Source organism: Bactrocera oleae, chromosome 3 (genome assembly GCF_042242935.1).
Source record: "Bactrocera oleae isolate idBacOlea1 chromosome 3, idBacOlea1, whole genome shotgun sequence".
Lineage (NCBI taxonomy): Eukaryota > Metazoa > Arthropoda > Insecta > Diptera > Tephritidae > Bactrocera > Bactrocera oleae.
Window position 1 is genome coordinate 32,985,159 of NC_091537.1, and position 27,352 is coordinate 33,012,510.

At 36.2% G+C, this 27,352-nt stretch overlaps 1 protein-coding gene across 2 annotated transcripts in view; it reads left to right on the forward strand.

Annotated features, from left to right (window-relative positions):
- The window catches only part of ChLD3 (Chitin and LDLR binding deacetylase 3), a 105,951-nt gene that overhangs the window by 77,540 nt on the left and 1,059 nt on the right, over positions 1-27,352 (forward strand). For both annotated transcript variants that reach the window (XM_070106380.1, XM_070106381.1), the window contains one exon: positions 27,117-27,297. In XM_070106380.1, the coding sequence (XP_069962481.1) occupies positions 27,117-27,297 (181 nt within the window). The remainder of the gene's footprint in view (positions 1-27,116; positions 27,298-27,352) is intronic.

Consider the following 27,352-nt stretch of genomic DNA (forward strand, 5'->3'; position numbering starts at 1 on the left):
AAACAAGTGGTGGATTGTTGGGGCCACAAAAGAATCTACACCAAACTTACTTATAGGCAAAACCCTGGCTATGACAAGACAAGATAAACGTGTTCCAGTAGGAGTACTTAATAAGTGCAAGTTACCAATCGAACTCTCCAGAGGAGCTATATTAGAGCAGTGTCAAGAGATTGAGGCCGTGATAAATTACGAAATACGTCTTGAGAATGATTCCATGGACAAAAAACGATATTTAGAGTGAAATTATCACATGGACTGAGGAACTAGAGGCAAACCATCAAACTATGGCTAAACAACTTCTTCTCAGATACTCATCCATATTTGATAAAGACGATGCGAAACCAGGAAGAACCAAAGTTTCGAAACATTTTATTAACACAGGTGATGCAAGACCAATCCGACAGGCTCCTCGAAGCGTTCCTTTAGCAAAACGTGAAATTGTAAGCCACACCATACGTTAAATGAGCGAAAGCGGCGTAATCGAACCATCAGAGAGTCCGTGGAGCTCACCTGTAGTACTTGTAAAGAAGAAAGATGGCACCATGAGATTTTGTGTGGACTATAGAAGGTTAAATGATGTAACGAAGGAAGACAGTTATCCACTACCTAGAATCGATGATACACTGGACTCGTTAACAGGCACAAAATGGTTCTCAACACTTGATTTGAAAAGTGGTTATTGGCAAGTGGAGGTAAACGAGGAAGACAAAGAAAAGACGGCTTTCAGCGTTGGAGATGGTCTATGGCAATTTACTGTAATGCCCTTTGGATTATGTAACGCTCCTGCTACTTTTGAGAGACTTATGGACCAGGTACTTAAAGGATTACACTGAAAGACCTGTTTGGTATACCTCGACGATATCGTCGTGCTGGGTAAAAGCTTCGGTGAACACCTTAAGAACTTGGAAGAGGTTTTCCAACGGATAGCTAGCGCTGGTCTGAAGCTGAGTCCAAAGAAGTGTTCCCTTTTCAAAAAGGAAGTAAGCTACTTAGGACACAAAGTGACAACGGAGGCCATTTGCACAGCGAATGAAAAGATGGAAGCAGTAAGAGATTGGCCCACTCCTAAAAATGTACATGAATTGCGGAGTTTCCTTGGACTATGTACTTATTATTGACGATTCGTTCCAAATTTTGACAGCGTAGCTAGTAGCCTCCATGAACTCACGAAAAAGAACAGAGTTTTTGAATGGAATAAAGAACAGGAAGTGGCTTTCCAAACTCTGAAGAAACGGTTAAGTACTGCGCCAATGTTAGCATACCCGGTCCTAGGATCAGCGTTTATTTTGGATACGGATGCTAGTGGATTTGCAGTGGGAGGCGTTCTATCACAAGTCATTGATGAGAAAATGGTTGCATATTACAGCCAGACCAGACCAAGCCAGAGAGAAAATATTGTGTTACTCGGAGGGAATTACTGGCGTTGGTGAAGTGCATCAAACATTTTCATAAGTACCTTTATGGCCAGCGATTTCTGGTGAGGACAGATCATGCAGCATTAAAATGGCTTCTGCAATTTAGGAACCCAGTTGGCACGGAGGATTGAGAGACTCAAAAGTTACGACTTCTCTATAGAACATTGCAAAGGTAGTAGTCATGGCAATGCTGATGCCATGTCCCGCCGTCCCTGTAACCTGGAATGCAGACATTGGTCAAAAGCTGAGGCCAAAGAAGACATTATAGATGTCCGATTAATGACTATAACATCAGACTGCAATTCGGAGGAGCTACGGAAATGTCAGCAAGAGGATCCAGATTTGAAAAGTGTAATACACGGATTGGAGATGAATAAACGTCCAACGAGAGAAGAAATAGCTGCAGAAAGCCCAGTCGCAAAGGCTTATTGGGCACAATGGAATAGTTTGAAGTTAGTGTCTGGCTGCTTGCATCGCGTATGGGAAAGCGAAGATGGGCAAAGTTCACGAGCTCTGATTATTGTTCCAAAAGTAAGAATTCCTGAAGTTCTCAACGAGCTGCACAACGGTCCATGTGGAGCACACATGGGTATCAATAAAACCTTGTAGAAATTAAAAAAAAAGATTTTATTGGGTTGGTTGACGTCAATCAGAGATGGAGTGGATCACCAATTGTGTCGAGTGCATTGCTGCTAAAGGGCCGCGGTTCAGGAGTCATGGTCAGATAAGGCAGTACAATTCAGGTGCGTCGTTTGAGCAAGTAGCCATGAATGTAGCTGGTCCATTTCCTATCAGTAAATTAGGAAACAGATATGTTTTGGTAGTCATGGACTATTTCAGCAAATGGCCAGAGGTATACGCAATTCCTAACCAAGAGGCAGGAACAGTAGCGGATATATTCATCAACAATTGGGTATCGAGATATGGTGTTTCAATAGAATTACATACAGTTCTAAATAGAGTTTGCCGTGTAAAGAGCAATTAAGCTATAAACAATAAGTTGTAAGTTCGAATAGCGAACAATAAGTGTTAAGTTGTTGGAATCGGAAATAGAGATAAGTGTATAGCATTAAATTGGGACTTTAATTTAACAATCCAGTGATCGAGCTCAAGAGTGAGCTGTAGTTAGACGATTTATCGAGAAATCCGTTACAATATATTAATACTGCAAACGGTGGTTTTCTCCTAACATACTGTAGTATAAATATATTTATTTATGTTAAATATAATATGTATATGAACATATATATCATAAATTGGATTGGCCTTTATGTATGTATGTTTAAATTTATCTTGTAAGTTTTCGTTCTTTTTTTTCTTTGCTTATTTTACATGGTGTGCCGATTGTCAAAATGTTCCTCTTGACGGAGAGTTACTCGCCAACTTAAGAGGATCTCACCTCAAACAAATTATAAGCGGATTTCACCAGAATTTTACCCCTGCGGAGCGCAAAATAGCAGAATTGAGCATTTTGAATGTTAAATGAGAAAAATAATGCTAAATTCAATGTTAAGAAATGTACGCTTACAGATTCGTATATTTACAATGCGCAAACGACTTTGCATATAATTTTAAGATATTCTGCATATACAGGTCGGGTCACGAATCGTGCTACAAAAATTAACCGTAATAAGTTTCTTTTTATCAATCTTTTTTGTATTGTATAAAAAATTTTAATTTTATTTTATACAATTAATTATTCTTCCATGCTCAGCCATGCATATTGGACACCTAATTAGAAAATTAATGCGGGCTGGAGGGTTCAAGTCGGGATTGTCTCAAATATCTATTTAATGGACTGCTTCAGTTCAGGCAGATTTCTGGGTTTGATTTTGTACTCCTCTTGCTTGACATAACCTCATAAGAAAAGACCAAGCGGTCGCAAATATTCTTATACATATATATGTAAGTATATGTATAATTATGTGTGCATATAAACAAATATGAAAGCACCCATTATAATTGTTAATTTGTATATATGCAACGTATGAATGCAAATAGGTACACTCATTGTTTCATGGGAAATCAGAACCATACACACTTTTACAAACATACATCGCATATGGCAAGTGCAAAATCAACCCTTATTCATATACAACGTGGCATGCGTAAATGGAAACAAAGTCAACAAGTCATGTGCATATATATGGGCAGATGTGTGTACAAAAAATTCGAATATTTACATACGCACGTTCTTTGACAAATACAGTCAATTCCGGTTAAGTGCCAAAACCAAAGATGCAAATTTTTTGTGCTTTGAAACATAAGCGATAGTGGTACTTAAGCGAGTGGTACCAAAAAAATAATTTCTGTTTTTAAAAAAAAAATTACCTTTTTCCTTAAAAAATTAAAAAAAAAACCTGAGATGCAGCAAGACACAGGCAGATAAGAGGGATTGGAGTATTGATACTTAACCGGGGTTTACTGTATACATAAATCAGAGGAATATTGAATATTTTCTTTAAAAAGTTTCTTGAATTGTAAATCGACAAATATACTATGTTGTCACTTTTATTCTAAAATATTTTAATACTCATATTTGAGGGGTTGTCACTTTTCCCTTCTAGAGGGAATATCAGAAATTTGTTCAATTTATGATTTTTAGCTTTTGCCATCGTCGTGAAAAGAAGCATGTAGGCAAACGCATGCTCGGGGAGATGAGAGGGTGTCTGTTTTTATGAATGAAGCGAGGTTGCTTGTTAAAAGTACGCCTGCGTTCATGAATGAAAATGTTGTTGTTGTGCAATTTACTATAAATTTGGGCTTCGCCTATTTGGCTGACATATTACTTGTGACGATTGTTGTTTTTGTAGAACAATGTTCGTAGTTTTTGCGGGTGACATATTTACATGTGTACGTACACACATATGTAGGTAGGTTTGTGTATGCATTATTTGTTCGGCAATTTTATGTAGATATTGCGTGTACATATAAATCCATGCGCGCACATATAGTGTATTGATAAGTGATAAAATCATGATTTGACTTTTCTGAATGCGTACATTCAAATACATACGTTCATACATATGACTATATAAGATTAATATGATGAAAGATGTACATACATACATATATTGTAATAAATTTAATCTCTATTATTATAATATTAAATATTTATTAGGAATGTATATTAGGTAAAAACCAAATAAAATTATTAAATGCCCAAATTTACTATAAATATTATTTCGAAATTTCATAATTTAAAAGATCTTATCAGTTTTCCATGCATTCATAAAAATTCGCAAAATGATATTCATATCAATAAATATGATTGCATATAAACGTATAAAAATATAAGCCAAAAGGCTAACATGTAGCTGTAATATCAAAGCAAGTCTCTGAGCATAATTTTTATACAATGCTCAGCTCTGTTTACGCGCCACTGTTAAAATTTCTCCTTCCGAGCCAGATGTGGTGAAATCCACTATTAAAATCTTGTTAGGTTTTGACAATTCACACGCTGGTCCGCAATTGAACCTTTTCTATGATATACGTTCTCTGCTTATACTTGATAAAGTATAAGGGGTATTGCAGGAAATAGGTGCAAGTAAATACTTTTGTTGTAGAGATATTTTTGTGTGTTTGAACACAACGGTAAGCAATTAGGCAATCAAGAGTTCGTTATATATTTGGATATATATTTTTTACCAAACTGTTTTATCTTTTAGCGGTATTTCGGTTTTTACCGGAAAATAAACTGAAATATTAAAACAGTTTGGTAACCGTTCTTTTTATACTCTCGCAACCTGTTGCTACAGAGTATAATAGTTTTGTTCACCTAACGGTTGTTTGTATCACCTAAAATTAATCGAGTTAGATATAGGGTTATATATATATAAATGATCAGGATGAAGAGACGAGTTGAAATCCGGGTGACTGTCTGTCCGTCCGTCCGTCTGTCCGTGCAAGCTCTAACTTGAGTAAAAATTGAGATATCTTTATGAAACTTGGTAGACATGTTTCTTGATACCATGAGACGGTTGGTATTGCAGATGGGCGTAATCGGAACACTGGCACGCCCACAAAACGCCATTAATCAAAAACAAATAAATTGCCATAACTAAGCTCCGCAATAAGATACAAGACTGTTATTTGGTACACAGGATCACATTAGGGAGTGGCATCTGTAGTTAAAACCTTTTTTTAAAAAATGGGCGTGGTCCCGCCTCTAATAGGTTTAATGTGCATATCTCCTAAACCGCTAATGCTATAATAACAAAATTCACTGGAAGCAAATGCCTTTAGCACTTCTATTGACGGTGTGAAAATAGTTGAAGTCGGGTGGCAACTCCGCCCACTCCCCATATAACGGTACTGTTAAAAACTACTAAAAGCGCGATAAATCAAGCACTAAACACGCCAGAGACATAAAATTTTATCTCTGAGATGGTATAAGATGACTTTATAGGAACCGCGTTCAAAATTAGACAGTGGGCGTGGCACAGCCCACTTTTAGGTGAAAACCCATATCTTGAGATCTGCTTAACCGATTTCAACCAAATTCGGTGCGTAACGTTCTTTTCATGTTTCTATGTCATAGTGCGAAAATGGGCGAAATCGGATTACAACCACGCCTATTTTCCATATGACACCATTTTAAATACCACTTGATTCTTTCACTTTCCACTATGCAAATCAAGCAACAATGACTGTATCGGCCAACAATGACTTTGCGTGAATAATGCGATTAAAGTATGCCACCTTGTGGCCAAAAATTGTCTAAATCGAACCAAAACTGTTTAAGCCCCTAAGTACTAAATATGTGGACCCCAGTGCCTATAGTTGACCTTCTACCGAAAATATCAGTTAATCCACAAAGAAATCTCAAACGAGTATACTATTTGACTTTGCGAGCGTATAAAATGTTCGGTTACACCCGAACTTAGCTCTTCCTTACTTGTTTGTTATTGTTTTTATTAAGACGGATTTATGTAATAAATAAACCGCAAAAGCATAAATTTTAACATACATATGTATATTAGAAAATATACAATACTAAGAGGAATCGATACGACTCCCTTTGGGGTCCGCCAAGGGGTTTTGGGGACAATATTATATATGTGCTTGTGCATGTGCCTTTCGATCTGTTGCCCAGTCCTTTGTTGCTTAGCTGCGGTGGGTGACTTTGGTGAGCTGGTGTGGTTGATGTTGTTTGCTGTTGAGGTTTTTGTTTTAATTCGCGCCCGTTCTGTATGGTTATGTATGTATTTTGTTATTTTTTGTTGAAATTCACGCCCGTACGTAATTAGGTATTATTTCGCGCAAGTTATTGGTTTTCTCTTGCTTCTTTTATGTATGTATATATATATACATAATATATATGTTTGTGTCACTCCACACTTCACTCACTTTCTTCTGTTTTTTTTTCCGTTGAAAATAACTCTTTTTTTCTGTTTTTTTTTTTTGTTTTCTATGTGCATATGTATGTCAGTCCACTGCACAGCACTTTTCAGTCACTTGTATATATATCTATACATATATATATATATTTTTTTTTTTTGTGTCCACTGGCACTGCACAGCACGTATATCTTTGTTTTTTTTTTCATTTGTGTCTTTATTAAATGTTAGATACTTCACAGAACTTTTCTTTTTTCGTTTCAAAGGTTTTTTTTCACTCAATAGGTCGCTGGTTCAAATCCGGCTCGAAGGACCATGAATATTACACTCGTTTGCACTCATTGTTTTAAATGCCTTTGGTGCAAGCACATAAAATTAAAATAGATTCGAAATCTAATGTAGGTTATCCGGCGGTATCCGCTTTGTTTATTAAAACAAATGTAAAAAAAATATAGATCACAAAATCCCAATGAATATCTGGATACTCGGGCGAAAAATTACTACGGTCGGCGTACGTCGGAACGGCTCGAGTTGCGAACGAAAAAAGGGGCTCTGGTCCTGTGTTAGTCCCTTTTGAGTGTTGGGTTGTGTAGAGTTGTGATGTGATGTGATGTGTATGTGTGGGTGGTCTGAGTGGTGTGATGTCTGCAGGGGTGATATGTGTTTGTGTGTGTTAGTGGGTGGAGTCTTCTTGTATATTGTGTTGATGTGGTGTGTTTGCGCTCAGTGGCGTGTATAGAGGGGGGAGGCGTAACTCATCTAGCCAATAATTATATAAAGTTATTATTTGTTTGGATTTCAACAATGAATATCCATGAGTAGTTTTAGTTTTTATGGGTTTTATAGGCACGGGCTTACCACCAATATTAAGCTTAGGCTAATATAATTATTTGTGGATCCCGTATCAATTAGGATTGTAACGGGAGTACCTGTGATCCCGCATCTAGTTTGTATGCAAGGTAGCCCGTTTATTAGCCTAAAAAAGTACTTCCAATTTCGTATTGTTGTTCAAAGTGAGGGCGGTAGATTCTACTTCGACTTGATGTGACTGGTTGTTCCTTTGTTGCTTACGGTGTCGTTGTTGGGGTTGATTAGGGCGTATAAACTGTCTAGAACTGCCGACTTCCATAAGTACTGGTTTATTTGCACGTTCATTGTATGGGGTGAAGCTGTTGTGTTGCACTTGTGTCGCTGGATTGTAAATGGGGCGATCATTTTGTAGAGAGAAGCATTTTTCTAATTGGTGACTTCTTGATTGTTGTTGAAAATACCTTGGTTGCACTTCAAATTGTTGATTGTAATTGTCGTGATAAATTGTACTGGCAATAGCATAAGCATGCTCCAGATCTCTTGGGTTTTGGCTATATAAGATCCGGCTTGTGTATTGCGTATGTCTTCATGGCTTCATCGTTTTGTTCACGGGACATTTCGATTTTCGAAAGCGCAAGTTTGAATGCCTTATTGATTTCGCCGTGGTATTCGTAGAGGTTCTTTCTACCTGAAGCACGTACAATGGTCTTGACCGATGTTTTGATATATTTGGTTTGTTTGTTAGAGGTAAGGAGGAGATTTGTTTTATGGTTTTGATGTTTTGAAACATTTAGGTATAGATAGGAATACATTTCTTAGCTCGTGCGAAAGCTACAAGCAAAATATACATAAATACAAAAAAAAAGAAACGGGCGCGAATTTAAAAAACAGCAACACTCACAAGAACCCATAAGCAGCTCGAAGCTTTCAAGAAAAGAGAAGAGGAATTGGGACAAAACGCACAAGGCATATATTCGTAAGGCATATACTTATATTATCGTATATACAAACAGAACTCTACCTCTGCAGAACCAAAATAATATAAAAAAAAAACACTTATTGTACATATATGCATATTTGCTTAATGCTTAAATACTTCTCTTTCGCGCTCTCTTCGTAGTGCTAACATACATATACATATTATATATATGTACATACATACGGCATATAATCAGCCTACGTTTATATAACCAATATACATTGGGTCAATTTGATATGGAAATTTTACCAAATAATTGAAAAAATTACATATTATTTCGAATATAAATAGACGGTGAAATTAAAACTATTACATATTATTAAAAATAAATAAATAATTTATGAAAAAACCAACATACAAAAAGCGGTGTTAAAAATAAACTGTTAATTTGAACAATAAACGTACATAAATATTGAAGCATATACTGTAGTATATCTATTTACTCCGCAATACCGCCCTTGCAACAAAGATTGCGTACGAAAAAAACGCATTGATCTCTTCAACGAGCTCTTAATTGCATATGAACATAAACACATATATACAAGTCCTTGTTATTAACATAGGGTGTACCTATATACCTCAACATAAGGACATAAAAAGTATTGATAAATTAAAAGTTCGGTTCTTAATAATTAAATTTAGAAAATAAAATTTACAACCAGAACAAATATTAAAAATTAAATACAAATTTAAAAATGTATTCCGCAAGAAAATATTAATCTAATCCAATATAAAAAACTCTTATTTACCCAATAAAGTATTCGGTTTTAATTCTAATTTATCGCTTTACTAAAATCAACTTACACTAAGAACAATTTAATTCCTTTCGACCCATATTTGAACACATAAACAAAAAGTGATGAATGTTGATAAAAAGCAAAATACACTAGCAGCGGATAGTTCGCTCAAAAAAGGTTGCCAAGTTCATTTCTGAGAGTGACAGTCTAATACGATACTGTACTCGATTTTCATCTTCGCCGATTCAAGACAACTCTGAATCGGTATTAGAAATCAAAAAGGAAATCTTGGCAATTTTTAAAAACGTCTCCATAACGCAATAATGGAATCTAGCGACTCGGATCTATCACATAATTTTAAATCCTCGGCTTACGTAAACTGTGAAGGCTTAGAGCAATGTAAAGAAACTAAAGCGATGATTTCGGATCAGTTAAAACTAATAAAAGCAGTTGCACCTACTTCACATCTGAGAGTAAAGCTGCCATAAATTCAAAGTCAAGAGGCAAGTTCAGGCATCCATCTCAAGGTGAATGCATGTGACACAGAAATATTTCATGGAGGTTTTTGAACAACACCTTCCGGGACACGTTTACAGCCGTTTATGACGATAATTTCAATTTGTCTTGGGAAGCTTTAAGATCTAGATATGAAAAAGTGAGAATTTTGGTCGATAAACAAATAACGTTACTAATAAACTTGTCAAAAATTCAAAAGGAAACAAGTGAAGAAATTATCAAACTTCAATCCACTGTTTCCAATTTTTTGTCGGTTTTATCGACACAAAACATTCCCACAGACAGCTGGGACCTTATACTGGTAAACATATGCACCGCCGCATTACCAGAAAAATCGTTAGTTCTATGGGAGCAATCGGTCTCATCACGAAAGAAGTGCCCAACGTGGAAACAATTGAAAGATTTCTCTAGATCATAAAGACTTTGTATAAATTGCTTTTCACATGAGCATACATATAAAAATTGCAAAAACCATTTCAATTGCCTTTATTGTCATAAAAGACATCACTCAATGCTTCATTACATAAAATTTCCCATTTCCCAAGCAGCAACACATATATGCAAGATAAAAGGATGTCCAAGTTTTTCCAGTGTGAGAGCGCCTCAAAATTAGCGTTTTTTATAACATTTTCCATTGTAGCCAGATCGGAAAAAACATTTTTTTGGGGAATTTATGGAATTTGGGAACATATGCAGAACTATTTAAATCCATTTTTGTGATATTGTGATATATTAAAACAATTGATTTCTGAACTTTCAATACTTAATCAAAAGAATAAATGTATTAGCTCTCAATTAATAAATGATTTAATAATGTATTATAATTTTCAATTGAAAATTAATACCACTAAGCATTGCATCACAGAAGATTTCATCACATACATTTCAATTTCGCGTTTTCTTTCATTTTCATTGTTTTCAAATTTTTGTTAGTGATCTTCAACAGCAGCAAGTGAGCTCTGCTCACATATTTTTTTGGCCGTCCCTCTCTTTCCAATTGCTAAAAATCAGACCTCCTGAACTTTGACAGTTGCCCGAGCTCAGGAGGTTTTGACGTTTAGCAATTGCGCTCTCATTTCCAATGACAGATCAGTTGGGCATCTCTTTATTTCTGAACACATTGAAGCAATTCGGTTGAAAAGTGAGTAGTGCTTACCTAGAAATAGCACTACAGCATTCTGTCAGTTAATTCTTTGTTTACAAGCCATTTGAAATTGACGTGTCAGAGTATTTTTTTAATATGGAATAAATTCAATATCGCGCAGTGATACAAATTTTTGTTTTGAAAGGTTTTAAAGCAAAGGAAATTTATGATATTGTTGAATTGTTAGAAGTGTGGTCCTTACCTTTCAAAAAGCACCGTTGAATTTTGGGTTGGTGAATTTAAACGTGGTCGTACTAGGCTTGAAGACGATCCACGCGAAGGACGACAAAAAAACGCAAACACAAGAAGTAATTGAGCAAGTTTATAATATTGTTAGTGAAGATCCATGTTTGACTAAGCGTGAAATTGCTATTGCCATAGACATCTCAGACGAACGAGTACTTCATATTTGACATGGATAATTACATATGTAAAAGCTGTTTGGAAAGTTAATGCCCCACACTTTAATGATTAAACAACAAGATGAATGAAACAATTCTTGAGAAAAGATCTGGTTTGCAGCACAAAAAAATCATTTTTCATCAAGACAATGCGCCTGCTCACAAAGGTCTTTAAACAATGACAAAATTAAACGAATTAAAGTACGAATTGCTTCTTCGTCGAATGAAGAAGATATTACAGCCGTAGACCAGCACAAAAACTTTTTAACCAACCGTACATACATTTTGATACATATGCTTGATTAATTCATTTCGCAGGCTTCTACCTACATATTGCACATACATATAAAAAAACGTAAAATTATTCACAGCTCTAACAAATCGAACGTTATTTTACCAACAGAAGCATAAAATAGCTGATATATCATTTGTAATAACAATTGAAAAGTTTCACTTTGAACAAAATATTTAAACTTCAATGAAGTGAAGGGTTTTAGTACGGCTGTTTGATATGCCGCTGCCGTCTTCAAAATGTTCAAGAAGCTGGTTTCAAGACATCTGTCGACTTTTCGAATTTCGCTATCGTGCGTATCAAAAGAAATTTCAAAAGTTATGCCCGTAGTGACAACGTAGAAATCAGTTGTTCTCTTTTGTTTTCATTTGAGCAATGTTGCCATTGCTCAATTTATGTTTTGCACATACATATTTAGCTTTTCAGTTATAAAACAGATCAAAACTAAAATCCAACTAATTAAAACAGTCTACCCATTTATAAATAATTGCATTCGACGGTGATATTGAGTTAGTTTAAGAAAATTTCAAATATATTCAAGTTTATTTTTCAATTACCACAAAAATCGAGACTGGCAACTTTGCGTTGTAAGAGAACAATCTGCTGACTCGTTTTTATGGGAAAAAACCAATTTTCGCGGATATCCTACTTTACGGACGGTAGCAGCGGTGGTGAGTGTTCATTTACATTGCACTCTCATAAGACAGATCATATCAGCTGATACGGTCTACGGTTTTCCGTCGGTCCCTAACTGAAACATTAGAGTACAGAAGGTTATGACAACAGCATCCGTTATCATATCAAGAATGATAAAATACAAGATTGCGCCAACCGCAATTGTGACGGAATTCTTTTTAGTTAAGATGCATGTAAGTTGTACACAAACCATAAACACTTTTGTTAATTCGTGAAATATACCTAATTTATTAGTGTATAGTGAACAATTTTTAGTGCAGTGAATAGAATAATGTTGCGGGAAAATATTTAAGTAATTTTTCAATAAATACTTTTATCTAACGGCAACATAATTGCCAATTATGTAAATGATTAAAAGGGACTAAAACTAGTGTCGAAGGATTATGGATAAATACAACAAATGACGACTTACGTTCTTACCATGGCCAGAGAGCTGCAACAACAAAGACATATTTACAAGATGAATTTCGAAGACTATCGTTGAATTGTTTGAAAACTGTTGATAAATCGATCTGATATATAATATTATAATGAACGCGCTTCATTAAACATTGACTCTCCATTGACTTATACCACATCTTATTTTTTCCGATTATCCCGATATAACTCTCTCTCTCTCTCTCTCTCTCTCTCGTTCTTTCTCTTTCTCTTACTCTCAATTAATCCGTAAGGAAGAATTCCCTGCTCTCAGATATACTATGTTGCACACGACTTTTTTTTATTATTTCTTTCGAAAACATACTTTCGTATGTACTTATAGTCTAAGAGCCAGTAAACGGCAGACTGTATGTATTTTATCAAAGTTGATATTTTGCTTAAGGATTCTCCTATACCTACCTTACATGAAATCGGGAACCACTAAGCACAGAGAAGGTAACTATGACGTCACTAAGGTATTTCATGTATGAAAATTATGAGTATTTCGAAAGTATTTTAACAAAGCTGCCGTTTGGACATATTAAAGAGTACATGCATCGTTCAAAATTAATGGCAGACCAATTTGTTGGTTATTACCTCGTAGCAGACGTTTTAAAAATTAAAAGAAAAAAATGTTTCAAAAGTATTTAAAAAAATCTGATATTTAGATATATTATTTTTAATACTTTTTACCTTTCCCCGGGACCGCTTTCGCATTACTTCAGAGCAAGGTTTCCCAGATGGACCCATATCGGGTCAGTTTCTACTCTCTCTGCGTCCAGGGATGCCTACTGGTTTGTAGCCAGCATCAGGCTGACTATCTTCTATTGAGTGGGATTCTTCGGAGGGTCCGCGTCCATGTCCCTTTTCTTGATGCGTAGTACATGTTTGACATATGAGGCAATTTGTTTCCAGTTTTCGCCGCTAGCTATCATTTTCGCTATTAGGTTTTCCGTGTTTAGTTCTCCAACTTTGTTCTCTAGAGTTCTCCGAGCTTCATTCCATCGATGGCACTTAAAGAAGGTATGGTTTGCATCATCGAGTGGTTCGTCTCCGTAAATACATGCGGGGCTCTCGGCTTTACCCATGTTATACAGGTATTTTCGAAAATATCCGTGACCGGAGAGCATCTATGTTAATTAGTAGTTCACCTCGCCGTGTTTTCTACTGTGCCATGTCTCTATATCTTTGATCAAATTGGCGGTCCATCTCCCTTTGCGCTCCCTTGTCCACCGATCTTGCCAAAATTCGAGTGTTTGCTTCCTTGCTTGTTGTCTTGTTTGCATGTGTATTTCCGTTCCATTTTTCTTCCATAACCAGAGTTGTCTTCTCTCCTTTGCGAGTAGATCTATTGGGATTACGCAGCTTATCACTAGCACTGCGGATTCGGATACAGTGCGGTAAGCCGAGGCGACTCTCAGAGCTGCTGTTCTCTGCACCTTAGCAACTACTTTCCGTCTATGTTTCACATTTAATGTATCGGCCCACAGTTCACTAATTTTGAACGATGCATGTACTCTTTAATATGTCCAAATGGCAGCTTTGTTAAAAACCTTTCGAAATACTCATAATTTTCATACCTGTATTACCTTAGTGATGTCATAGCTACCTTCGCTGTGCTTAGTGGTTCCCGATTTCATGTAAGGTAGGTATAGGAGAATCTTTAAGCAAAATATCAACTTTGATAAAATACATACAGTCTGTCGTCCACGGGCTCTTAGTCTATTATGTACATATTAATACATAAAAATTCAGAGTCCGTGTGTATGTTCCAAATGAACTCAGACACGAGTCAACTGATATTCATGAAAGTTGGCATATACATACACTAGGTAGAAAAAGTCTCCGCTCACTGGGTACAAAATCTTTTGAACTAAAATAACTGGTTGTCCAACTGACCAATTAAGAATTTTTTTTTGTGTTATTAAATCATATCTTAAAAAAATGTTCTTTTAAAAAAATTTTTTTCAAATTATTCAATGAACAAAAGCCACAGAGTTCATTTTCATTTTAAAAACAATTAACTTGAACAGAAAAAGTCTCCGCTCATTTCTCGTATCTTAGGCTGACATTTTACTCCATTCGTCCAATATAACGGGCTTGAGCATTTCTTTGCTGCTAATCGTATGTGTGCGGATTCTGCGCTCCAATAGAGCCCATAAATGCTCAATTGGATTGAGGTCAGGTGACTGTAGAGGTGAAAAGTTCCGCTGTATGCTTAGGATCATTGTCCTGTTGAAAACAAAACACTTTTGACAATCCTAATTTGTCAGCACTTTGCTTCATTTGTCGTTTTAAAATATTTAGATAAACACATTTATTCATTATATTTTCGATAAACTCAATGCCACCAACTCTACTTGCTGCCATACACCCAATCAATTGAACTCCACCCCCACCATGCTTTACGGTTGAAGTAGGATTTCGCGCTTCAAAGGCCGTACCAGTTTTTCGCCACACCATCTGTCTTTCTTTTTTTCCAAATATTAGGAAATTCCTAAATTAAGGAAATGAATGGTTTTTTGCGTGCCACTCGCCCATGATATCCAACCCTTTTTAATATTTTTCTTGCTGTGTCGCTGCATATTATTTTTAAATCGTATTTTTGCTATTTGGGAAGCTGTTAAACGCAGATCAACCTTTACAAGACATACAACTTTGCGTGTTTCCCGATCAGTCGGACGTCCAGATCAAGGCTTTTTAGTAATAATTCCCGTTTTTTTTGAAAGTCTGGATGACGTATCACACTGATGAATCCGTTCTGTTGACAACTCGTCCAATTTCACGAAAGCTTTTACCGTCCTCCCTTAATTTTAATATTATTTTCCGCTCATCAACACTTATTTATTTGCCTTTTGCACTCATTTCGATTAAAGCTGAATAATTCGAAAAATTTACTCACAAATCGCAGGTTTTTCCTTCGATTATCTAAATCTGAATTATTGACAACAACGCACAAAAAATTATCAGGTCTTAAACGCGTAGAAACAACAATAAACTAATGTAATAAGCAGTGAGCGGATACTTTTTCTGCTTATTTTCCATTAGTAGACAGATGGTGTGTGCTCATGAGATCCTAAACAGTTTTGAACTCGCCCCTGCTGGTCTTACCCTGAGGCGAAATAGATTACTAAAAACATCGAAATCCAAGAAAAATTATGTTATCCATGGTCCTCAGAATAGAGTGCTAATTTAGTAAATTCACTTCAAGGTGAAATTGATTTCTATGGAGGAACATACGCTGCTTTTACCGAAAACACCAAGAGACACCTGCTCGTCTGAATTACATCTAAATCTAGTCTGAATTACATATTAACTTACAATTATTTAAATATTTTCCAGATATTACACTAATATACCCTAGCTACTTTTGTATAATACTTTAATTCTTTATTATATCTATGTATATTGCCGATTGGCGTTTAAATAAATAAATAAAAAACAAGAGAAAACGTTATCTTCGGCTGCGCCGAAGCTATAATACCCTTCACAGGTGCATTTCTTTTAGTAACTACTATATGTATGACTACATTTGAAAACGTGACTTGCCAACGGTTTGCATCCAACGGAAAGCATTTTGCCAGTTCTTTCTAGCCAGGTTCTTTGCTATAAACAATCTTCTATTCGAATTAAAGTTAGTTATTGAGGTAAATAGATCTTTCAGACATTTACATAAATTTTAATTTTTTAAGCTGATTGATTATTCACATTAAATTAATGGAAAACAAAACAAATTATAATATTTATAGAAATTAGAAAATATATAACATATAATAATATTTATTATTCTATAATACTATTTTATATGATATATAAATTACAATAATTACATCTATGACTTACACTTTATATTATAATACAAACTTAAATTTAATAATATTAAATCTAACATATATCTATATATATAATATATCTATTTTCTAAAGCTTAAAAATATTCCGTCATGGTCACTATATGGTGTTTCATATGTGATACATGAGGTCATTGCAGAATCCATGTTTGTCCATACCCAATCTATTGCTGTTTCCTGTTTTGTTGTGGCGACCTTAGCCAATGAAGATTGAAATCCTAACTGTTGCAATCGAGCCTCCAAATCATCAGTTGCTGTTAGGCGACATATGTTAAAGTCACCAAGGACTACTTACGGTCCATTATACTGTTCAGTTATCTGACGAATATTATTTTCCACTTGGTTTCTAAATTCCGGAAGTCTATAGCGGGGGTTCCTGTACACAAGTGATATGAAAATTGTTGAATTGTTTACGTTTAACAGTTGGTAAACGTTTGTTGAACCGGTGTCGTTTCTTGAAAATGATCCTTCTGATAGACCTGGGCACCTATCTTGCTTGTGGTATATTATAAGGCCGTTGGCAGGGCGTCGTCGGGATGATCTTGTTTCTCCATCGAGGCGTGCAATAACACTGTAGCCTTCTATTGGGAATTCTTCTTGAGGTAAGGCCCTTGTCTCTTCAAAGCACAGAATATCAGCAGAACAAATCAGCTTGTCTGATCTGATATCTTCAATATGCTTGTTTAGGCTCCTTACATTTTGATAATAAATATCTAGACGTTGTTCCGATTTTTCAGTCAAAAATCTGTAGCATGTCGTCAATGCTCCTTCTGTCTTCAACCTATTAAGTTGAGTTTTAATTGGATCCTGCGGTCCAAATGGGTTCGGGGGAGAAACTGTCCCGACTATATACAACCCATTGGCACTTGTGGCTCTGCTACATCCTACATATAAAGCTGATCTGCTTACTCTACCCTCTAGATGAACAGCAACTTGTGTGTATGTTCCACCTTGACTTTTATGTATCGTGATGGCTTCAGCTGGAATGACCGGAAACTGTCTGCGTTCTATGGTTATTTGCTCATTTCTCTTGTATTGGAATGATCGGACCACGCTCATGATTGGTGTCCAATCTGCATTGCGACTGTGAGGCTGCTTGGAACGTGCAAAGCTTCCAACTCTTGATTTTGCGAATTTTATTCATAGTCGCACCACTGAACTTTCAGATCTATGTGATTCGGAATCAACCTGCATTAGTTCCCCCGTAGCACCATTGACGAGACCATCACTTATGCTTATGTTGACTGTCACCATATATTTTATCGAAGTCTTGAGCTGCAATGTATAAAGCATTCCTTGTGTTTCCGATGGCTTAAAAGACTTCACAGCTTCTAAAATGTTTGCCCTGCTGCGTTCTGTTAGGGAACTTGACTTAATTGTATCCTTCGCAGTCGAAATGAACTCCTCGGTCATCGTGTTCGCCAGTTTAGTTAAATTAAAATCATTTGCTCCAGCATTTGAATAAAAGAGATGGATGGCTTCGTTCGGTATCTCATTAGAGGTCTTTTTCCTGCTTTTGATTAATTGGATGTCAGCGTGTGTCATATTTCCCTCTGACATGTTATTTAAAGCGATAGCAAATGCTTGATCTTCACGCTGGCGCATTATTTCAGTGAGCTCAAAGTACCGAAATTGATCCCAAAGCGGTGTTCCTGTAATTGTACTGTAATGATCATTCCTATTCGGCGCAAATATCCATCGATCTCCTACTGGCGGCAGCTGCTTTAAGTCACCAAACACGATAATTGGTATGCCTCCAAAGTAAGCAGTGCTCCTGAAAATTTGCTTTAGCCTGCAATCTAAATATGGAAACATCTTTGCTCCAACCATTGAAATTTCGTCAATTATAATAAGCCTAATATCTATGAGATTGGCATGAATTGTGTTTAATGTGTCTCTATTTAGTGGCCGAAGATCGCCGGAAGACTGGTTGACGGGGAGTGAAAAAACCGAATGAAGGGTTAGGCCCCCAATTCCAAATGCTGCTTTGCCAGTGGGTGCGCAGAGTAACACCTTGGCTGTTTCGGGTTTGGTTCCTGGTACACTATTAGCTCGCAATGTCAACGATTGATATATAGTTGTTATAAGCCGACTCTTGCCCACTCCAGCACCGCTTCCGACATATTCGAAGAAGATTTCCCTTTTACTGACATTGTGCATAACATGAGCAAAATATTCCCTCTGTTTACTGTTAAGTGACTGCACCATTGCCAGTAAATGGTCTTCTAATATTAGAGGTGGGAGTTTAATTAATCGAACCGCCTCTTCCTCTTCCTCTGTATTGTTGTGCTCTTGAAAAACATTAATGTCTCCTGTTTGCTCTGGAACGGCTAGAGCTCTAAATTCGGGATCTAAAAGTTGTGAGGCAGCTCGATCATCAGCTGTTTCTTCCGCTGTGACATGAAGGTTTTCCAAAATCCGTTCTAGTTCGTTCGATGAAAATTTGTCATATTTGAGCTTATTCAGCTCAATTTGCTCCTTGTGTGAATTGCAAATACTCTCGACGTCATTATTTATTAAGTCTGTTTCCTCATTTCTCCATGGGTGAAACATCATGGCGGTTTCTCTGAAGAAATCGGCTCTTGAACTTTCAACGCTAAAACGTTTCCAACGCAGAATAAGGGCTTGCTTCCTTTTCCTTAAAAATCCTGATCCATCCTTTAATGCCATTGGAAGTGCAGCTGTCGTGTCATCCTCGTTCTCTACTTCGTTGTATTCTTCGTTATTATCAGAAACATTTCTGCTTGTTTTGCAAAATCTGAACCAAACCTGAACCTGCAAAATCTGCTAAGCATAGTTCTTCCAATTGATCGGCCCTTTGAGAGTAGTGCTCCAGTACACTCGGCACATATATGTCCGTAGAGTCCTCCTGTAAAGCATTCAATTCAAGTCGGGGCTTTATCATCCTTACTCGGTTGTTTGGATGTATTTATAAATATTTCCCCATTACTGGCTTCTGATAGGTGCAGTCCCAAAATATTATAAGCTGCTTCTTGAGCCGATATTTCCGATCCATTTACAAATTTGTTTCCGATGTGCTGCAGTTTTCTTTTAATGGAGAAATTCCCTGCATTTATTTCCTCCATGGCTTGTCTCAATAATGTTGATACTCCTCTATTGGATTTATTTATATAATTAATGATATAGCTGCAGCAAGCGTATGCGTCCAGAATGAATTGAATGTCTATATTTGCTCTATGCAATTTAAGGATATTTTTATTATAGGAATTTAGAAGCCTGTCTGAAATTTTTCTCTTTAGGAAAATGTGTGGCTTTTTTACAGATGAGCGAAGAGCAAGCTTGTATCCTTCATAGTCAATGTTGATTCGCTCATCCGTCAAAAAATTTTCGAAGCAGTTCAACCGTATTATTTCTTCCTCTGGGAGATCCGTTAGAGTTAATAGTTCCTGTATATTTTGGAATTGAGCTTTGTGTTGTCAATACCTTCCTCATTCTCCAGAGGGAAAAGTATTTCTGTCCGTGGCATCGGCGGATATGGCATGTTGAATCGGCACACTTGTTTTCCATGTAGGTCTCTTAGGCAAGCTCGACCATGTCTGTGTTTTTGATACTGAATGAATTCCAGTAAGTCCAAATCATCCCCATCGGTGATGGGGATGTGATGTGTCGATCGATGAATGTTTCAACATCATTTGTGTTGGTGATTCCATCACTTTCCAATTGTGGTGCGTTACTTAGCCAGTACATGCCATGACAATGTGGTGATCCCCTATGCTGGAATTAAATTCTGTAGTAGTAACGGACTACTAAATTCTCTCCAAATAGCCCGTTTTGTAATAATTTTAGCATTTGGCAGAATCGATTGTCGAAATACCTGGAACATGTAACTGGATCTGTCCTTATCAGTCTCGCCTTTTCAGAGCTTGATAGATCAGTAGCTTCCTCTTCCGAAATGTCTACTTTATCCACCAGTTTCTTCAATATGACTAACAACTCAGGCCATTTTGTTTCTGCAGCAGACATTGTGATAAAAAATGTTGGCAAACCAAACTGGCGGATCATGGCTAAAACTTTCTTCTTTTTAGCCTCCCAATGTGCAGGTGAGGATCGAAGTCCTTTGAGTACATGATAGCCTTCATCATGCTGGATAAGGTTGCTGACAAAATTTTCATCCCCACATTTGCAGCAGTTATATTCCTCGATCCAGACATTTTACGCAGGCAAATGGAAATTGCATTTTGAATGCGTTCTAACTCGTAGAACTTATAATTGCAATTGTGCAATTTTACTATAAGTGGTTGTAGATGTCCTCTTTTTTCCGCAGTAAATCGTTGGATACGACAATTCATGAGCATCGTCGTCGGTTGTAACGTCCCTTGGCCATCTACCTTGTCCTGGTGCCATTGCAACCCGTTCAATGGATCGATTTTCAACGGGTTCATTGTCCATTAAAGTCTCCTGACCACCTGGATTTAAATCCTCTTCCATTTCAAGCGGCACATTTTCCTGACGGGCATTAAGAAGGTCACTTACTTCTGCCTCATCTGCAAGATCCGCAATAAATGGCACAGTTTCCTCGTTTCCAGCATTTGCCAGCCAAACACTTGACATTTGGATATTATGCTTGACGTAGAGCTCTGTACCCAGCAGATAGTTTAGTGCCTCCAATATTTTTGCTGGTCGCACTGTCTCCGTCATAAAATTTTGTTCATATTCCAATCGACATTTCAAGTGCACTTGAATAATGTGGCTGTTATCAAATCTTCGTGGAATCATGGTGACTGTCTCTACAACTGAAATGGGGATATTTACAACTGCTCCACGAATAGCACATTGTCGTTCATATCCTAAGGAGATGATGCGCATAAATGGGATCCTCGGTGATATCAGTCTTTCTTCTAGACACGTTAAATCCTGAAGGCATTCCGGAATATCAGGAAACTCCAATCCTTCCGATAGGCAGATATTTGGTATCTTGCCCTTCCTAACAATACGATAGCATGTGTTGCAAAAGTTGTACTTTTGGTTCGAAGACGGAAATTTTGATGACAGATAAAACACTTTTCTAGCATCTTCTGAGCGCGCAAATTTTGTTGAAGTCTGACATTTTTCTAGTTTTTTCACTTGATGAGGGAACCAAGTGCCACCGCAACAGACGCATATTTCAGTGAGTCCTTTCTTTATCAACAATGCGTACATATCAAAGATATTGGCAGCTCGACGTTGACGTTGACGTTCTTGTTTTTCTAGCTGTGCATCAGGAGAAAGTTCACGACGTCTTCTTATATTCCTCCTGGTTTGCCTTTCGCTTTCTAACTGACGATTTGCGGGATTCGATCTATGCAATTGTACTCTTTCCAACGTTGATTCCTGCTCGTTTGCTAGTTGTTGCCTGGTTTGCTGGCGGGTCACTCTTCTTTGAGAAGAATTTAAAATTTGCTCACGACGTCTTCTTATTGGATCTTCTCGACGACTTCTCCTCAATGCTGCATCTCGTTGCCTCTCTTCTTCTCTTATTATTGCATTCTGGCGCCGTACAGAACGTTCCATTGTGTCGCGCTCCTGCTCCGCTGCTCTATATTCCGGATCCAAGCGCCTGTTTGAATGACCCATTGTTTTGCGCTCCTGCTCCGCTGTTCTATATTCCGGATTGGTTCTCCTATTTAAATGTTCCGCGGTGTTGCGTTCCTGCTCTTCAGTTCTATATTCCGGATCCAAGCGCCTGACCGAATGTCCTATTGTGTCGCGCTCCTGCTCCGCTGCTCTATATTCCGGATCCAAGCGCCTGTTTGAATGACCCATTGTGTTGCGCTCCTGCTCCGCTGCTCTATATTAAGGATTGGTTCTCCTATTTAAATGTTCCGCGGTGTTGCGTTCCTGCTCTTCAGTTCTATATTCCGGATCCAAGCGCCTGACCGAATGTCCTATTGTGTCGCGCTCCTACTCCGCTGCTCTATATTCCGGATCCAAGCGCCTGTTTGAATGACCCATTGTGTTGCGCTCCTGCTCCGCTGCTCTATATTCTGGATTCAAACGTCTATTTGAATGACCTACTGTATTACGCTGCTGCTCTTCAGCTCTGTGAAGTAGGTTCTGTTGTCTAGTGGAACGTGCAGAAGTATTACGAGTTCTCTCCTCATTGCGGTACTCCAAATTTGAGCTGCGTAATTCTGCAATATAGTCAGCGTTCCTTTGTCTATTAGTTTCCAAATTTTGACTATATTGTCGTCGGCTTCGATTTAGAGCATTGCGACATCTTTGTTCCTGCGATTGCCTAGATACTCTTGGCATTTTCAAAAATTATTAAAAAATATTATACAAATAAAAAATATACTAAAATATTAATAAATTAAGTAATAATAATATAATTAAAAGAATGCGTATTATTTAAAAAAAGGATTTTTTCGTTGATTTTGAAAGTTATTTGCGTTGTTGAAAGTTTAAGCTGCTCGCGTAAACTGAAGTGATCCGATGCGTTGAGTCCTATTTATTGAATGTTTTAGAGCCCGACTACACATCTGTAAACTCTTTTGCCCTTCTTGGTATCATCAAGCAACTTTCGTAGGAATACTAATGTGTTAATTACAGAAAGTTCATTGTAGAGGTTTTTTTTACCTAGGTTATACTTTCTACCTAACTTGCAAACTATGTTTACTTCCTACCTACTCTTCTACCTAGGTTTTGTTTTGTACCTAGCCATCAGTTAATTAGGGTTTTAAAACTGAATAATTATCTTTAGATAGTTCTCTATTATTATTAATAAATAATAATATATCTTGAATAATTAGGGTTTTATTTATTTTATGGGTAATTAAATAATATTTTTGCTCCTTACTCTTATGTATATATTCTTAACATAATTTTCTACTTTACAAATTTATTTAGATCGATCAGTTTGTACGGCAACTATGTGATACAGTAGTCAGATCAGAAAAGTTTCTTAGGATATTTTATTGTTACCGTGGCCAATAATCCATGCCAAATTTGATCAAGTAATTTTAGTTAAAATATTAAGGCGTTGACTACAAAAGGGGCATTATCGAGGTTTTTTTTTACCTAGGTTATGTTTTCTACCTACGTTTCGAACTATTTATTTCCTACCTATTATTCTACCTAGATTTGGTTTGTACCTATCCATCAGTTAATTAGGGTTTTAAAACTGAATAATTATCTTTAGATAGTTCTCTATTATTATTAATAAATAATAATATATCTTGAATAATTAGGGATTTGTTTATTTTATGGTTAATTAAATAATATTTTTGCTCCTTACTCTTATGTATCTATTCTTAACACATTTTTCAACTTATTGTCCCAATTAGCTACATGTCACACCTTACTTTTGGCACAAGCAAAACAGTTTTTGGCAGATATAAGATAATTTTTATTGAAAGCTCAAATTGGACAGTATAAATAATTAATTAATCTGATTTGTTTATAATATATTATTTGTAAAGTGGTTAAATCTGACAGCTGTATGCTATAGTGGTCCGATCTTAACAATTCGTTCGAAGATTGAAGTCACATCTTAAGAATAATCCATACTAAAAACTTCCATACAAAAATTTATTTTGATCGGTCAGTTTCTATGATAGCTGTTTAATATAGTGGTCTGATATAAACAATTCGTTCGAAAATTGTAGCGATATCTTGGACAATCATCATCCATGCCATATTTCGTGAAGATAACTTGTCATAAACAATTTTTTCATATAAGAACTTTATTTAGATTGTCAGTTTGTATGGCAGCTATATGCCATTGAGAGAAATCAATGCCGGATTTCGTGAAGATATTTTATCTAATGAACAATTTTTCCATGCAAGAACTTGATTCTGATCGTTCCGTTTATATGGCAGCTATATGCTATAGTAATCCGATGTGAAAAATTTCTTCGGAGATTGCATTACTTCTTCTAGCAAAAACTCATGCCAAATATTGTGAACATACCTCGTCAAATGAAAGAGTTTTCCATGCGAGCACTTGACTCCGATCGTTCAGTTTGTATGGCAGATATATGCTATAGTGATCCGATCTGAACAATTTCTTCGGAGATTGCATTACTTCTTCTAGCAAAAACTCATGTCAAATATTGTGAACATACCTCGTCGAATGAAAAAGTTTTCCATGCGATTACTTGATTCCGATAGTTCAGTTTGTATGGCAGATATATGCTATAGTGATCCGATCTGAACAATTTCTTCGGAGATTGCATTACTTCTTCTAGCAAAAACTCATGCCAAATATTGTGTCAAATGAAAACGTTTTCCATGCAAGTACTTGATTCCGATCGTTTAGTTTGTATGGCAGATATATGCCATAGTGATCCGATCTGAACAATTTCTTCGGAGATTGCATTACTTCTTCTGCCAAATATTGTGAACATACCTCGTCAAATGAAAAAGTTTTCCATACAAACACTTGATTCCGATTGTTCAGTTTACATGGCAGCTATATGCTATAGTGATCCGATATCGGCGGTTCCGACAAATGAGCAGCTTCTTTGTGAGAAAAGGACAGGTGCAAAATTTCAGATCGATATCTCAAAAACTGAGGGACTAGTTCGCGTATAAAGACGGACGGACAGACTGACGGACATGGCTAAATCAACTCAGCTCGTCACGGTGATCATTTATATATATACTTTATATGGTCTCCGACGTTTCCTTCTGGGTGTTACAAACTTCGTGGCAAAATTAATATACCCTGTTCAGGGTATAAAAACTTCGTGGCAAAATTAATATACCCTATTCAGGGTATAATTAGTAGAATTCAAAAAAGCCCTTAACTTTGCAAATGCACATAGGAATTCCATTAAATTTGGCGACTGTAATGCTATTAGCATGCGCATCTCATATTCTGGAAAGAACTTCAAAAACGCTTATATTTTAATAATATTTTCATTGAAACACATTCCACGGATTGGTGAGCGGAGACTTTTTCTACCTAGTGTATATGTAAATTGGTCCAACTTAAATGATAAGATTGTTATTATTTAAATTATATATATAAATAATTAATAATAAACTGATCATCATCGTTGATTGTTGTTATATACAGCTGTGTTCATAAAAATATATATCAAAAAGTAAATGAATGTTCACAGATTTGTGAACTTTGTGATTATTTTAAACAAAAACAAATCAATTTATTATTCAAAATGTTGTTAATTTTTTTTACATTATTAATTTTAACAAAAAAGTGCTGTTTACAGCTGTTCATAAAAATAGCAGTGAGTAATGAGCATCTATATAAAATAGAAAGTTTGAACGAATGTTCCTTATAAACTCCGAAACGGCTGGACCGATTTCGGGAAAGCTTCAGATTGGCCAGCGAGAGATCCTGTAAGGTTTAATGGCGATCGGAATTTAAAAAAAAAAACTTTATTCTTTAATTTCAATAACATTTTCTTTTACTGCTGATATGTATTGTTTTTATTACATCTGTTCACATGTGGGTCGTGTATATTTATGTTATTTAATTAAGTATATTAGAGTATAATGAATGATATTGAAGTATAAACCATATAACCATGTAATTTAACTAAAATTATCGCGAAGAGTGAGCTATTACTAACAGATGAACAAAATACTATTTACAATCGGATAAGGCTAATTGCCTAGTTTCAGCACTATTGTACACGGAAAAAAATAATTAATTGGCAGTATTTTCCCAGACAAACAAAATATATGATTTGCTTAAATCAAAACTGGCTGTGTAATCGGGCTATATTGACAGCAAAAAATGTCGAAATTAATTCCGTGTTCCTTGGCACCCAAAGAAGGTCGGTATTGCAGATGGGTGGAATCGGACTATTTCCATGCCCACAAAACGCCATTAATCGCAAGCATATAAAGGGCCATAATTAAGCTCCACAATAAGGTATAATGTACATAATGTATTAGTACAACGAATTTATGAACGAGGTGTGTCTTTGTTTGAAAAAAAAAATTGTTTTTAATATTTCCTTAACCATTCAAGATTTAATAAAACTCGCTAAGGAATATGGATGATGGACGTGGCACCGCCTACATTTTAATGAAACCCCATATCTCGAGTGCTACTCGACCGGTTTCATCCGAATTCGGTACATAACATTATCGTGACATTTCTACGTTAAAGTGCGAAAATGGCCGAAATTAAACAAAAATATTTTAAATTCCATCTTATTCTTTCACTTTCCAGTATACAAATAAAGAACTAATCCATATATCCCGATAAAAGTTTTCACAATTAGAATGTTGGACCAAAAATTGTCCTAGTCGGACCAAAACTATACAAGCCCCAAATACCGAATATGTGGACGCCAGTTCCTATTGCGAACTTTTTACAGAAAATGTCGGTCAATCTGTCAGATTTTGTTATGAGAATTCTAAAGTATAAAATGTCCGGTTACACCCGAACTTATCTTGTTTTATATACAATTTTATTACTTGGTGTATGTACATAACTCAACGACATATTACCAAATTCGTAAAATATTTTAGAACAGTATCTAATTTTTTAGTCAATTAACTGCGGCATTACCAGTTGGTTCATGGTCCAAATTTCTATTTTTCAGACGATGCAGTAAATTTTGAGAACTTCGATTTATATACCCAAATTTTGTTTAGTCCAAATAACCGTAATCCAAATGGCTGCCCAATTAAAGGCACATTTTTTGTTTCACATCAGTATACAAATTATCAATTTGTGCAGAAACTATGGAACGACGGCCACGAAATTTCTGTACACTCTGTAACGTATGTTCATATATTCTTAAAACCTATTTAAATAAATAAATTCCAATTTTAAATA